At 39.5% G+C, this 14,311-nt stretch overlaps 2 protein-coding genes across 2 annotated transcripts; both read left to right on the forward strand.

The window, feature by feature from the left end:
- Positions 1-310: 310 nt before the first annotated feature.
- On the forward strand, positions 311-4,140 carry LOC100890954. Its single transcript, XM_030979269.1, has one exon. It carries the CDS (start codon positions 793-795, stop codon positions 2,656-2,658), a length of 1,866 nt encoding a protein of 621 aa, XP_030835129.1. The 5' UTR covers positions 311-792; the 3' UTR covers positions 2,659-4,140.
- Positions 4,141-9,847: 5,707 nt separating this feature from the next.
- Positions 9,848-12,431, forward strand: LOC583478 (transmembrane protein 35A). The gene is made up of 2 exons (XM_783385.5): positions 9,848-10,046; positions 11,494-12,431. The coding sequence occupies exons 1-2, from the start codon at positions 9,936-9,938 to the stop codon at positions 11,935-11,937; spliced, it is 555 nt and encodes a 184-aa protein (XP_788478.2). The 5' UTR covers positions 9,848-9,935; the 3' UTR covers positions 11,938-12,431.
- Positions 12,432-14,311: the final 1,880 nt, after the last annotated feature.

Below are 14,311 nucleotides of genomic sequence, written 5' to 3' on the forward strand. Positions count from 1 at the left end.
ATAAACAGTGAGTGGGGAGGGGGTGGGGGCGGGGGTGCATGGCTCTTTATTCATGATAACTAACGTTAGCATAATTATGTTTGGGACACCGGGGTCTATTTAGAATGAATACTCTTTTAATATGACAACCGGTCGAGAAAGAAAAAAAACTACCGAAAGGACCAATGTATCACTATCTGGGTGGGTTTAACATGTTGGGGAGGGGGAGGGGCACGATCCCGGCAATTTACGTAATTAAGCGGTCGCGGCCATAACCCATTGTTGCATACGTCAATAGGCCATTTAAGAGCTAAATCTTATAGCGTCATGGTTTTTCCCCCAAAAAGAAAGATTTTTATTAATCAATTTGACTTTGAGCTGTATTATACAGTTGATTAATATACAATATCATTTCCTATATCGACTCTCGCTTCTTTTTCTATGCATGTAATGACAAAGAAACAAGATTTTGTAGGTATTTGATAAGCGTATATAAATTTATTAAGGGGGAATCTTTCGTTACACGTATAATAAGCCGTTGATGCAAAACAAAAACAACAACAACAACGACACTACAATAGATTGCCACTCTCCAGCCAGATGTTGTAAATGGGTACCTTAGGGCACCTGGGCTAAAGCCATGGTACCGAGTACCCTGAAGGCGCCTTGAGGATCCCATGGGAAGGATAAGTGTGCAGTATAAAATATAGCTATTATCATTATCATGACAAACAACTATTGATTTGAATGAGTTATGCTTAAGGTTTTTCATCATTTTTTTTCCCCTCCAGGTTGGAGCCTGATTTTTCCAAGATGGCTGCCAACTTGAAGCAGGTTGTCGATCAGAACCTGGAGTGTCCTGTATGCCTGAGCTTTTTCAAGGAACCCAAGATCTTAACCTGCTCCCATACATTCTGCAAGGGTTGTCTGCAGTCCTTCCTCGACTTCCAACCGGACGAACAAAAGCTATCCTGTCCAGTATGCCGAAAGGAAACCGTGGTTACCGATGGAGAAGTGAGTAGATTACAAACAAACCTAACGGTGAGGGCGCTGGTTGAGGATGTCCAGACTCAGGTACAGGTGTGTTCCAATTGCGATTCAGAGGACAAAGCTCTTGCAGTGGTCTATTGTAAAGATTGCGGTGACTACCTTTGCGAATCCTGCAAGAAAATGCACTCAAAGTGGGCGAAGTTTTCAGGTCATTCCATCGTAGCTGCCAGTGATGTCTGCACGGGAAAGGTAACTTTGAGGAGAAAAGGCCAATGTCAGAAACATCCGAGCGAGGATGAAGAATGTTTCTGTCTCGACTGTAATGAGTACATCTGCTTCAGGTGTAGCGTGCTAGAGCATACACAGGGTGGGCACAAGGTTTTGGAAGCAGCCGTCTATGAAACTGAGCAGAAGAAGAATATCGATGATCTGGCATCTAAAGCAAAATCAAAGATATGCGACTTCGACAAATATGTCGCATATGTTGCCGAACAACGTGGACGGTTGCAAAAAGTACAGGAAGATCTTTCTCGTGACATTGACGTAGCGTATGAGGAAACTGTCAGAAAACTGACCGAGAGAAAAGGGGTATTGAAGAGTGATGTCGGGCAACGGATAAAGAAATTCGACAAGTTGTTAGAGAACATGGAACAGAAAGGCTGTCAGCAGATCACCCGAATAAATGCAGTATGTGGGTTAGTCGAAAACGGTCTGAAGATTCCTCTACAAAAAGAAGCTTTGAGAACTCACAAAACGCTTTGTCAAGAAATGGAACAGCTCTTGAGCCGAGTTGACCAGAACGACCAGAATCCGAGAAGAACTGCTGAGGAAGGTGAACAGCTTCGTTTTACTCCGAGCCAGAGAACGGAGGGACTGGAGATGGGTCAATTACAAGGTGATTCCATGTGGATTCTACACATGGAAAGTCAGCTTCCTATCAAGAACAGCATGCGTGGGATGGCAGTATCACCTGGCAATACAGTTGATATTGGCTGCTGGACTGGAGGAATAGTGACATTCTCGAGCGATGGCATACTTCAGGAGGTAGTTCTAAACACCTTAGAGATGTGTGCCTTGCAATTCACAACCGATGGTGGATACGTCATACGTGACTATGGCAACAACATTTGCCTCTACACACCGCATTGTTGTAAGAAGCTCAGGGTAAAGTTCGAGACGCTGAGCGACGAAGAGGGCGGGCTTGGTGACCTCACTGTAGACAAAGATGGCAATATCCTTTCAAGCTATAGGACAACAAAGACCATCCAAGTCTTCGAGCCATCAGGTGGGAAGCCAGTCAGGGAGATACAGTGTGAAGGTTTCGAACCACAGCAGATATTTGCGATGGGTTCGAGGGACATGGTCGTGGTGAAGAGTGACGGACATACAGTACGTGTGCTCGATGGCCTTTCTGGTGCCACAATGGACTGTATCACCAAGGAAGGGGTTGATGCCTATCCTGCAGTTTGCAAGGATGACTCGATCCTCATCGCCTGGGTGAATTACGAACAGGGACTTGTCAGCATCTCGCAATACACGAGAGAGCTGAAGCACATCCAGAACGTCGTCACAGACTTCAAGATAACGAAGCCATCCCGTCCCTGGTACTACCTACAAGAGTTTAAGACAGGAGAGATTGCCTTCTGTACACCAGGAAAGCTCTTCATATTTCGTGAGACACGTGATTAATGCTACGGTCACAAAGGTTCGTACGAACGATAATTTCGTACGAATCTCCTTCTTTTTCCATTGTCTTAATTCCCGAATTTCCATTCTCTGAAAATCGTTCGTACGACGTTCGTAGCAGTTCGAAATGTCATTTGTGACCGAGGCTTTAGTATCCGTGATGTCCATTACGCACAACCTGTCATGTCCGGTATGCTTCACCTTATCCCTCACAATATAATGTGAAAGCGAATAGTTTAACAACATGTGTTTATGCTCAGTGTTTAAATATTACATTGAACCCTAAAATTCACAGATTTGCCGAACATACTGTGCTGAGGAATGAAATATCTTTTGCTAATGGTTACGGTCTGTTTAAATGAATTCATTATCTCTCCAACAATCCAATGTAATAACGTCAAGGGCGAAAGAATGTAACAATTTTGTTTACAGAAACTAAGATTTACTACTAATTATTATACACTGTACTACATATTTTTCTGGTGGTTGTAATTCTCAATCTTTAGGGGTATTACTATATTTTATCTAAAGAGTATCTATAGTTTATGTGCAAAGCATTTTTGGTTTTTAAAAATGTTTAAAAAAAAACTAAACATGTATATTTTGAATATTATTAATGATTTATTGGGATGAAAAAGAAAATGTATGACCTTAGTCATCACTTGTGACTGATTTAGCTTTGGAACGATAAAATATGTATTTACTTTGTTTTGATTACTACTTCTGTTTGTAGAAATAAAGCATTTCATTTAAAAAAAAAGTAATTTCCATATGTCACTCCAGGTCATGCTTTCGAAGTTGTATTGATCTCCCGGTAAAATGTGTAAATTATTGCGTCATACTATCGTGTACCCAACGTTTGTTTGGAAAGTTTTAGACGCACACATTTGACACTTAACTAGATGGCTCGAGAAAATAAATCAAGGCGTGAGATCGCAATTATCCTTGATTTTCTATAACAAAGTGTAGTCAATTAAGGCTATCTAATAAAACTATACTACTATCTAAATAGAATGTGTTACGTAAAGTTTTTGGACCACATGATATTTACACAATGTAATTACACACCATTCGAGTAGATATTTGTATACTACAATATGTGTATTCGTGAATTATACCACATTATATTTTGCTTGTGTTCAGGAAAAGAAACCTAAGAATTATTGTTCTGTTCATCGTGATGTGAAAGAAATTAGACAAAACATTAATTTCTTTGTCAAAATCTGACCGTTGGCCTAAATATAAAAGCAATCACACTTTTTTCGGCTTTGTACTATTCCTTCGTGTGGTTGTATTCAGTAAATGGAAATGACCATGATCTAGTCTTGTGAGTCTAGAATAGCATCGTGCAGATATTATATAATTTATATGTATGTGTATATGTATAATGTATACGAAAGTATTTCAATATGAATCACGAATAATGTGGAAACACTTCTTTGCCTATAACCATTATCAGGGGCGGCGATCCCGGGGGGAGGGGGACGGGGGGGAAATTTGAAAAAGTACACAAAAATAATGTACAGCAAATACTGACTAAAGACTGCAACACACTATTAAGCTTTGGAGGGCCCAAGAGTGCAGCATTTAGACAAATAAAAATGCAAAAATCTTCTGGCTCGGGAGCTATAGTCCCTCGCATAATATCCTTCAAAATGTACAATTAATATTGTAGAAAAATGAAGTGTGAAACAGGAATTGTGTTTGTTTTCATACTATGGTTTTGCTAAGGAATATAATTTACCTTGACCCCTCTCGTTCACTATGCTCACTCACTCGTGCTTTGGGCAGTCCCTCCCCCCCCCCCCCCCGATAAAATTCAAACGTGGTTTAATTCTAATTCGATACCAGTTACTAATTTACAAGTGTTACTGATTTTAATGATTTTCCCCAAGCTTCCGGGGGCTCTGCCCCCTGTACCCCACTAAGGGCCCTAAGGCTTGTCCCTGGTTACTCAGCTGAACATATTTAAATTCCTAAAACACCTGAGCTTCCGGGGGCTCAGCCCCCTGGACCCCACCAGGGCCCTAAGCGGGCCTCTGGATGGTCATCTGAACATATTCAAAAGCCTAAAACCCTGAGCTTACGGGGGCTCCGCCCCCTAAACCCCACCAAGGGCCCTATAAGGCAGCCCCTGGATGCTCATCTGATCGTAATTAAATGCCTAAAACCGCTGAGCTTCTGGGGGCTTCGCCCCCTGGACCCCAGTACGATTAGTGACCTGCATGCAAGTGTCACAAATAAGGTATCAAAATATGCTCATCTGACCCTTATTAAATGCCTAAAAGCTCTGAGCTTCATGGGGCTCCGCCCCTTGACCCCGCCGGGGCTTTGCCCCTGGACCCCACGCCAAAGTTACACCCAACTTCATTGCTTTGCTCTATCTGATCGCAAATACTTTACCCCCCCCCCCCCCCTCCAACTTTGAAAAACGGTTCCGCGGGGCCTGCATGTAACATGTAAGAGCGATGATGATGCGGATTTTTTTTCTCCCCTCCCCCCAAAAAAACGTTTCGGCTCATTACGTCACTCCTCCCTCGTTCCTCGCATATCGTCCCCCCCCCCCCGGTCATGAAAAGAAATCGCCACCCCTGACCATTATGCCTCCTGTCATTATTGTATCTGTTGTGATTGTTTTTAATGAAATATATCATCCCACCAATTAACATGGATGTAAATACATATAAAAGAGGAAAAACTCTTTCAATAGTTTAAAGCTAGTTTTCCTCCTATAGACATTTAATATTTTGTTATCATCAGTCACGTTAATGATGTTTGAATATTACGTTTTCCCTCATAACAGTTACCAACCTGAGTACAGACCTCTTAACAGAGACCTTCATACATTTGAAGATAAAATTGATTAATGTTCATATTTGAAAATCTTAATACAAATAAAGAAGTATATTACATTGTATCGCTGGTACATGTATTAGTATAATAAAATGTTAAATAAGTAACCCAAAATGTGGCCGTCATTGTTGGTCAAACAGTTTTTGAGCGTCAAGTAACGCCTGGCTGGAATGCTCCCCAGGGAATGGAGATTGTGCACACATTGTGTGCGGGCAAGCACTGAATCCAATGACCGGGGTAATAGTATATTTGTAAAGCGCTTAGAGACTGAGTTCTGGTAATGCGATTGCATTGTGAAAGAAAAGGTGTGGAATGGATCAGAAAAGTTGATCATATAGCATGTAAGTAATGGTGTTTAATGCAAGGTTCTGGAGTCATCAAAATCATCATAAATTTGGCAGAGTCTTGGTAAAGTAACAATCACTTACACAGAAAGATGTATATGGGACAACACACATGGTGTCGGGGCTAGTTCTACCCTGATTTCCTTATCTTTCTATTATCTTTCATTACTCAGCCAGTATACATTTTCTTCCAAAAATGTTTGGCACATGACATTTATTTGTAATTTTGAACATTCAGTGTAAGTTTCGCTAGATTCTGTGAGAATTCATTTTCTTTTTTTACCAGAACTCAAGTTTATCTTTAAGCGCTAATATATATTAAATATTATTATTATTACTATTAAATCGTGCTGATATAAACACCACACAGGTGTCACAGTGAAAAAGCACGGCAAGATAATGAGTATTATAAGAGATATGCAGGTGATTTCGTTGAAGAGCCTTATAATTATTATTAATAACTTTACTTCATTTAACAATTCATTTCTTATCAATGCAATTTTGGTTTTATCGACAATATAACACGTATCAAATTTCAAAAGACTAATGCTGTCAAATTACAATAAAAACATAATGTGCAAATATTTATTTAGACTTTTCTTGAAAAACTTGTTTGTCAGATTAGTATACAGTTAATTTATAGATGAGAAGTTTGGATTACATAAATGGATTCATGAACAAAGCAAATAATGCTAAAGGTATGAGAAAGAGACGAGAGAGAGAGAGAGAGAGAGAGAGAGAGAGAGAGAGAAGAGAGAGAGAGAGAGAGAGAGAGAGAGAGAGAGAAAGAAAGAATAAGATTAAGAGAAGAAGAAATAAAAAAATAAAAAAAACCCACACAAACCTGAAATAAAAGATGAAACGGAAATGCACACATAATTATTATTATCGTTGTACAGATGAGGCGGCACAACTTGTGCCTACGAAGACTTTGGACGAAAGTAGGACGGTATATAGCATGGGTGTCGATCCCGGGGGGGATGGGGGGATATATCCCCCCCAATATTTCAGGTGGGGGGGATGGCCTGTACAATCATCCCCCCCAATAATTCACCATCAAAACAACAAAAATGAAGGGAAAATTAATGATGAGAGCCCGATAAGAGTAGTTAATGGTTATTACTCGCAAGATGACCATCGCCGTATACACATTTTGCTATCTCATTTTCATAATACATACATAATATACGAAGTAAATGAGACAAGCGTAAATGAGACAAGAATAAATTGAATTCTCGCTCATACGGCTTCATCAGGAATTAATGAATTTATTCAATTTGTTCAATCAACAGCATCGTAGAAATGCAGTGCGCCAAATGCAAAGACGCAGCGTTAAAAAGTAGCAATCTGCAATGCACATCAGACAGTCCTGGACAGTGTAAACATAGATGAACTCTGTGACGAATTCGTAATGAGATCGGAGACAAGGAGTTTGCGCGGGAGCGGGGAAACTGAATTCATACAAGGATTTAGAGAACGGTACAACGAATCGTCTTCTTTCTCTAATAATTTAATGAAACGTCAAAGCTTACCGCCCTTCACGCGGTAGGGGGGGGGGGGGGGGGGGGGGGGACTGATTTCAGACAAGGATTAAGAGTCGTGAATGGTACAACGAATCGTTTTCTTTCTCTAATAATTTAAGGAAACGTCGAAGCTTCCGCGCTTCGCGCGGGAGCGGGGAAACTGTATTCAGATAAGGATTTAGAGTCGAGAATGATAAATCAAATCGTCTTCTTTCTTTATTAATCCAACGAAACGTCAGAGCTTCCGCGCTACGCGCGGAGGAAGGGGAACTTGATTCAAACAAGGATTAAGAGTCGAGAATGGTACATCGAATCGTCTTCTTTCTCTAATGATTTAATGAAACGTCAAAGCTTCCGCGCTTCGTGCGGAAGAGGGGGAATTAAATTCAGACAAGGATTGAGAGTCAATAATGGTGCATCGAATAGTCCTCTTTCTTTAATAATCTAAGGAAACGTCAGAGCTTCCGCGCTTCGCGCGAGAGGGGGGGGGGGAACTGAATTCAAACAGGGATTAAGAGTAGAGAATGGTACATCGAATCGTCTTCTTTCTTTAATAATTTAATGAAAACATCAGAGCTTCCGTGCTACGCGCGGAGGAAGGGGAACTTAATTCAAACAAGGATTAAGAGTCGAGAATGGTACATCGAATCGTCTTCTTTCTTCAATAATCTAATGAAACGTCAGAGCTTCCGCGCTACGCGCGGAAAAGGGGGAACTAAATTCAGACAGGGATTGAGAGTCAATAATGGTGCATCGAATAGTCCTCTTTCTTTAATAATCTAAGGAAACGTCAGAGCTTCCGTGCTACGCGCGGAGGAAGGGGAACTTAATTCAAACAAGGATTAAGAGTCGAGAATGGTACATCGAATCGTCTTCTTTCTTCAATAATCTAATGAAACGTCAGAGCTTCCGCGCTACGCGCGGAAAAGGGGGAATTACTTGATTCAAACAAGGATTAAGAGTGAACAACGGTCCAACGAACCGTCTTCTTTCTCTAATAATTTAATGAACCGTCAAAGCTTCCGCGCTTTGCGCGAAAGGGGGGGGGGGAAACTAAATTCAGACAAGGATTAAGAGTCGATAATGGTGCATCGAATCGTCCTCTTTCTTTAATAATCTAAGGAAACCGCAGAGCTTCCGCCCTTCGCGCGAGAGGGGGGGGGGGACTGAATTCAAACAAGGATTAAGAGTAGAGAATGGTCCAACGAATCGTCTTCTTTCTCTAATAATTTAATGAAACGTCAAAGCTTCCGCGCTTCGCGGGGGAGGGGAAAACTGCGCCTCCCTGCACCCTACCCCCTAGGGAGCTTGCTTCGCGTGCTCACTACCGCCCCCCTAAAATGAAATCCTGGCTACGCGCTTGGGGAGGGGGTGCAACCTGCCACACGCTTCTACCTCTTGGTTGCTTTGATCCATTGCCGAAAATATTTTGGCACCTATCATCCCCCCCAACCGCGGATACAAATCGACACCCTTGGTATATAGGAAGAAAAAAACAGCTCGGTGAATAGCCTATTTCCCGGCCTATTCCCAACGAAATGAAATGATATAGGGGACGTGTGAATTCAAAGAAAAAAAATTAATTTCCAATCGCTCGTGACAGCCATCTAGAAAGTTCTAAAATGTTAAAAATACCTCGATCAGGAGCGTCCAGGGTCTCCTCGCCCCCTGGACCCCCCCCCCCCCCCCCCCCCCCCCCCCGACAGGGAATCCTGTAAGGCACGGGTCTAGATCTGGGGAGTGTTTCACAAAGATCCTAAGTTGAACTTATCTCTAAGTTGGACCTAAAAGTTATGGAAAGCCATTAGCATCTTTGAAAATATTTTGTAAAAGTTATTTTGAAAGGCATTAATTGTTTATTCAAATCATTCATATTTTCTATCATCAAGGAGATTTCATGTTCTGGATGTGGAATTTATAAAAAGTCGAAAATACTTGAATTTCTGCTTTTGAATATATTCCATTTTAAGACTCCAATGGCTGTCCATAATTTTTAAGTCCAACTAAGAGTTAAGTTTTACTTAGGATCTTTGTGAAACACGTACCCCCCTGGACCCCATCCGCAAAGACATTGGTTCCCTTGGACCTAATTCAAGGCTTCGCCTTGTTCTATAAAATTGTCCTATAATAGGAGGGAGACAGTATGTGTGAGCTGAGTGATCGAGAGAGAATTGATTTCCAACCTAGCTGATCGAAATAAAGCCATTGCGCTGGAGTACAAATTTCAAGGCATTACGATTAAACGTTTTTTAGTCGAGATTTATCCAATTTGATTATTATAATAATAAATAGTGATCTAGCATCTATATCTGAATTAAATTGATTTTGATTAATAACACAGTTTTTGTATAATTATATTAAAATGTAAATATATATTTTTTTAAAATAGTACCAGTATGTATATATTTTCCCTTGAATAAAAAATTAAACATTTAATTTTAGAAAAGTAATAAGTGCATTGGTTTTAGACTGGTAATGCAGAAACTAGAATTTAGACTAGATTTCTCATTGCTTAAATCGTAAAAACTTCGTCTCACCTGGTGGAGAAACCTTAAGAGAAATGGCGTCTAAATTGATAATTTTGTTATCTGGCGTTCTTGGCGTGTTCTTCTTGTATGCAGGTGTTTGCAAGCTATATCCAATGTTGGATCAAGACCTCCATTTATCGATGGTAATGATTATAGGTGTTTTAAGTTTGTGCATGTCCCATGTGTTGAAATGTGTGTCATAAGACGGAATGCAAGTCTCGTTCAGCTCAGCCGGATAGGACGCAGATGCAGAGATGCCAACCCTCCTGAATTTTTCTGTTTTTTTATACGTCACTCCACAAAAATTTGAATGCCTCCCTGATATTTTGAAAGATCATTCCTATTATGCTGTATGCAATTGATAGAAACCTCCCCGATTTCTGAATGAATCCTCACTGAAAGTTTGACTTTGTCTTTTTTTTGTCATTGAAACATTGTCATGAAAAGCTAAAATGAATGTAACTAAAAAAACGAAAAGTTGGCATAGTTGAGGACGCGGCAAAACCGTGGCTGACCTTTTGTCAATAATTTTCATAATTGTACACCCAATTCCATAGAAAAATTAGGTTTCTGGGTAATTTTAGATTCCTCTTTCCATTGGCATACTTGCTAACTGTTCTGATTTCAATTAGGGTAGAGTGCCCAGTATTCGGTCACTTAAGGGGAAATCACTAATATTTTGAATTCTTACCTCTTTTATTTGGCAATCTACCCATCAAAAGAAAAGAAATTTATTCCTCTAACAGGATTTTATAGTCACTTAAAATATAGAATAATGATAATCAAAATACTTCCGAAAGAAGACAGAGCATTTTTCTGCCCAGAATTCGGTCGCGCCGATTAGAATTCGGTCACGCGATTTGTGCGTGGTATCTCCGTTGCCAAAGAGCGAAGCGTATTTGCGCACTTTTTTCACACAATTGCGCGATAAAGCACTGAATGTCAATGCGTTGACCGAATACTGGCCGAGCGATACCGCATGGCAAGGGTATCGTATAAATACCTCTCGCACATCGGTAAATGCGTCATTTGCAAATTCACTGCGATGGAGTGAACACGGAAGTGATTCTCTTCACACACATACTAAATTCATTGCGACAGCACACGCAGTTGTTTCGCAATAGACTTCTACATATGGCTATGCATGTTAGCGCATGTGCTAAGAGAACGCAGAAGTGCAAAAAGTCTTGCGACACTGACCAATTTCGAGCTAAGTTGGAGATCTTTCCGGGGCCCTAAATCTGACTTTATTTTGAGAGTTAAGAAAAGTTGTTCAGCTGCCTGATTTGTGCAAGTTTCGTGGCTCTTAAATTATTTTTTAAATTGTTACAGCTGTTGAAATGGCTGTCTGACCGAATACTGGGAATTGACCGAATACTGGGCGCGCTACCCTAGAATAAAATTCTGAATGACCAATTTTATTTGTATTAGCCAAATTTAGCTTGTTTTACTGTGTGCCCTGACTGTTAATTCAACCAACTTTGGTGTCAGCGAATTATGAGGCAATACACATGGAAACAGACAATCATTTTTTTCTATTGATTGCAGAAACAAGCTAAATCTGCTTATTTTTCATATTTTTTTCTTCAGAAAAAGCACTTTGTGAACTATGCTAGAGTTGCCCCACTTCGGACCAACCTCAACATGAAATTCAAAGCTAGCCAGTATCGCTCTGCCGTAGGAAGCCTGGAGATTGTTGGTGGATTTGGACTGCTCAGCATGACTGGTCGAACAGCGCGGCTCATCGGTTTTGTGATGCTCATTGCGGCTGAACTCTTCATGATCCATTCTTACCAAGCACTAGGAGATCCTCTTCAAAAATACATCAGATTAGTTGCAGCCGCTGTGCTTCTGACGGCTCAGATGATGTTTGAGAGGTGGTTTGCAGGAGGAAATGGGGAAGAGGAAAAAGCGCCCTCCATCCCAGCGAAAAACAGGGAAGAGGAAAAAGCCCCTTCCATGCCCGTGAAAAAGGAGAAGAAAAGCAGGAAGAGTAAAGGTGCAGTGACAGAAGAAAGCAAAAAAGAGAGCTGATAGTTTTCATTTTACCTGCATGTCATTTTCATTTTGTCTAATCTCTTCATGTTGTGTCTAGTATGGAATTGATGAAATATAAAAAAATCCTTTGGTTGTTTGATGTGTGAAATGGATTTGATTTATTGACCATTCCTCATCTGCCATCCTGTGCCTAGACATGCAGCCTTCCCATGCCCAAACTTTGCATCTTCAACAAAATAAAGGGAAGAACAAATGTCTGATCATGATGATTGTGTAATGTGTTGGTCCTACCTGAATGATAGCAACAATGATAAATTGTTCCCTTGTCATTCCCCTCTTGGAAAGGTATTTGAAATCATTGTTGTAATTCCCACTTTATTTTGTACAGTTAAATATGTAATGAAGTTGAATCTGTTTGGACTGCAAAGCATAGTTCCACTCGTGCAAAATTCAACTTAGGGAGTGTAAATTCATTTAACACATGTTCTGCATAGTTGGATCTAAATATCATTGATTTGACTTAAAAAGAAGAAAAAAAAATGATTTGTGCAATTTGATTTGTGTATTATATGCCTATTCTGCTCATGCATTTAGACCAAAATGTAATACAATAGCAACATACAAGTTGCTATGTCAGGCATTCTGTAGCATCACCAGGAAGACAAAGGCAATGATGATGTATTGTACATATGTATGGAAGCATTCAATTCTATTATGAACGTGTGCTAAGCTGGGGGAAATTACATACCATGTCTATTCTAGAATATTAGTTTAGTCTGACATGTCTGACATATCAACTTATTTGTTGCTAATGTTTGTGGTATTGTAACAGGTGGTCAACTTTGGCAAAGTTACATGCCACTTTCTCAAGTTAGCTCATTGATGACTGACAGATGATGTCACAAGGGAAATGAGATCTGGAGGTTTTTCAGAAGTTTACATATCAAAATATGAGATGTATGCAGCCAATGCAGGACTGCACACCAACAAGAATACACTTGTATTTCGATGTCATGGGCCCTTTAATCACATGACCAGAACTCAAATTCATTGTTAATAAGCCTGTAATGTAATACTTGCTGCTCTTATCAATTTTATCTGAATTTTAATCATTACTTTGAAAATGGAAAAAAAAAAAGAGATTTACAGTAAAATGCCATTCCTGCTGTGAGAATTATCATGTACAGCTGTATTATGTGTGATGTATATAATTTGACACCTCATGGCAATAAATTCATCATTTTATATGATTGATATGATTAGTATAACATTTTTGTTTTTGCTCTGTCATTGTCTAGCATGCCCCATCCTCCCAACTAAAAGAACTGGGGGTGTTTCACAAAGATTCTAAGTTGGACTTAACTCTAAGTTAGACTTAGAAATTATGAAGAAATTATGAAGAGCCATTTGTAGCCTTAAAATAAAATATACTTAAAAGAAAAAAATTCAAGTATTTTTAGACTTTTCATAAATTCCACATCAAGAACATAAAATCTCCTGTGATAATAGAAAATATGAATGATTTGAATCAACATTTTGTGCCTTTTAAAATAACTTGTACAAAATATTTTCAAAGGTGCCAACGGCTTTCCATAATTGTGAAGTCCACCTTAGATATAAGTTTAACTTAGGATCTTTGTGAAACACCCCCTGGTCTGTAGAAAGAGTAAATTCCATTTAGTACTAAACTACTCTAGAATAAAGCAACACAATCAGAGAAGCAGATTGGTGAAAGTTGGAACAAAATCAGACAAAAATTAGAAAGTTATGAATTTTTGAAAGAGAATCGTCCGTGAATATGTTACAAATCCCATTCAAAGAATTAATGAAATTGCCAATTTGAGATTTACATAAATTTAGTTATTTCATATTTCAACATAACTTTCTGAGAGGGAGAGAGAGTGGAGAGGATTGGTGTATGAATCCATGACCCCCGATGCTCCGTCATGAGGATTGGTGAAGACAATTGGTCCAATTATTTTTAAATTTTGCCTGCCATTCTGTTTCTCATATTTTCCACCTTCATACAAATGAAATCATTACAAGGATTTGATTTGACATGTGTTTATATCAAATTAATTATTTTGTGAAATGTTAAAGATATCATGTATATCATAGAAATTCTCTCACAAAACGGCTGCTAACGGTCAAGTAAATTATTGGTACAAAGGTTTTTCTTGATAGACGGGCAATTGATTTGTGTGGTGTGTGTGTGTGTTCTAGCTGTATTAACTGGAGGATGGTACCCTTTAACCGGGTAAGGATGGTACCTGAGTATACTTGGGGTGGAGTTTATAGGAAAAGTATGGTATAGCACAATCAAGTCGTACTCAACAGGTTAGGCACAGAAGGTTTTCATAAGGTGTTGGCTCTGTTCATGATACCACATAAACTGCACTTATACAACATC

Source organism: Strongylocentrotus purpuratus, unplaced genomic scaffold (assembly GCF_000002235.5).
Source record: "Strongylocentrotus purpuratus isolate Spur 01 unplaced genomic scaffold, Spur_5.0 spur5_scaffold_10, whole genome shotgun sequence".
NCBI lineage: Eukaryota > Metazoa > Echinodermata > Echinoidea > Camarodonta > Strongylocentrotidae > Strongylocentrotus > Strongylocentrotus purpuratus.

Excerpts from the sequence above, each read along its gene's own strand:
- LOC583478 (XM_783385.5), top strand. The coding sequence starts at position 9,936 with ATGGCGTCTAAATTGATAATTTTGTTATCTGGCGTTCTTGGCGTGTTC. Across the intron at positions 10,047-11,493 it reads AAGACCTCCATTTATCGATG|AAAAAGCACTTTGTGAACTA; the intron begins GTAATGATTATA and ends TTTTTTCTTCAG.
- LOC100890954 (XM_030979269.1), top strand. The coding sequence starts at position 793 with ATGGCTGCCAACTTGAAGCAGGTTGTCGATCAGAACCTGGAGTGTCCT.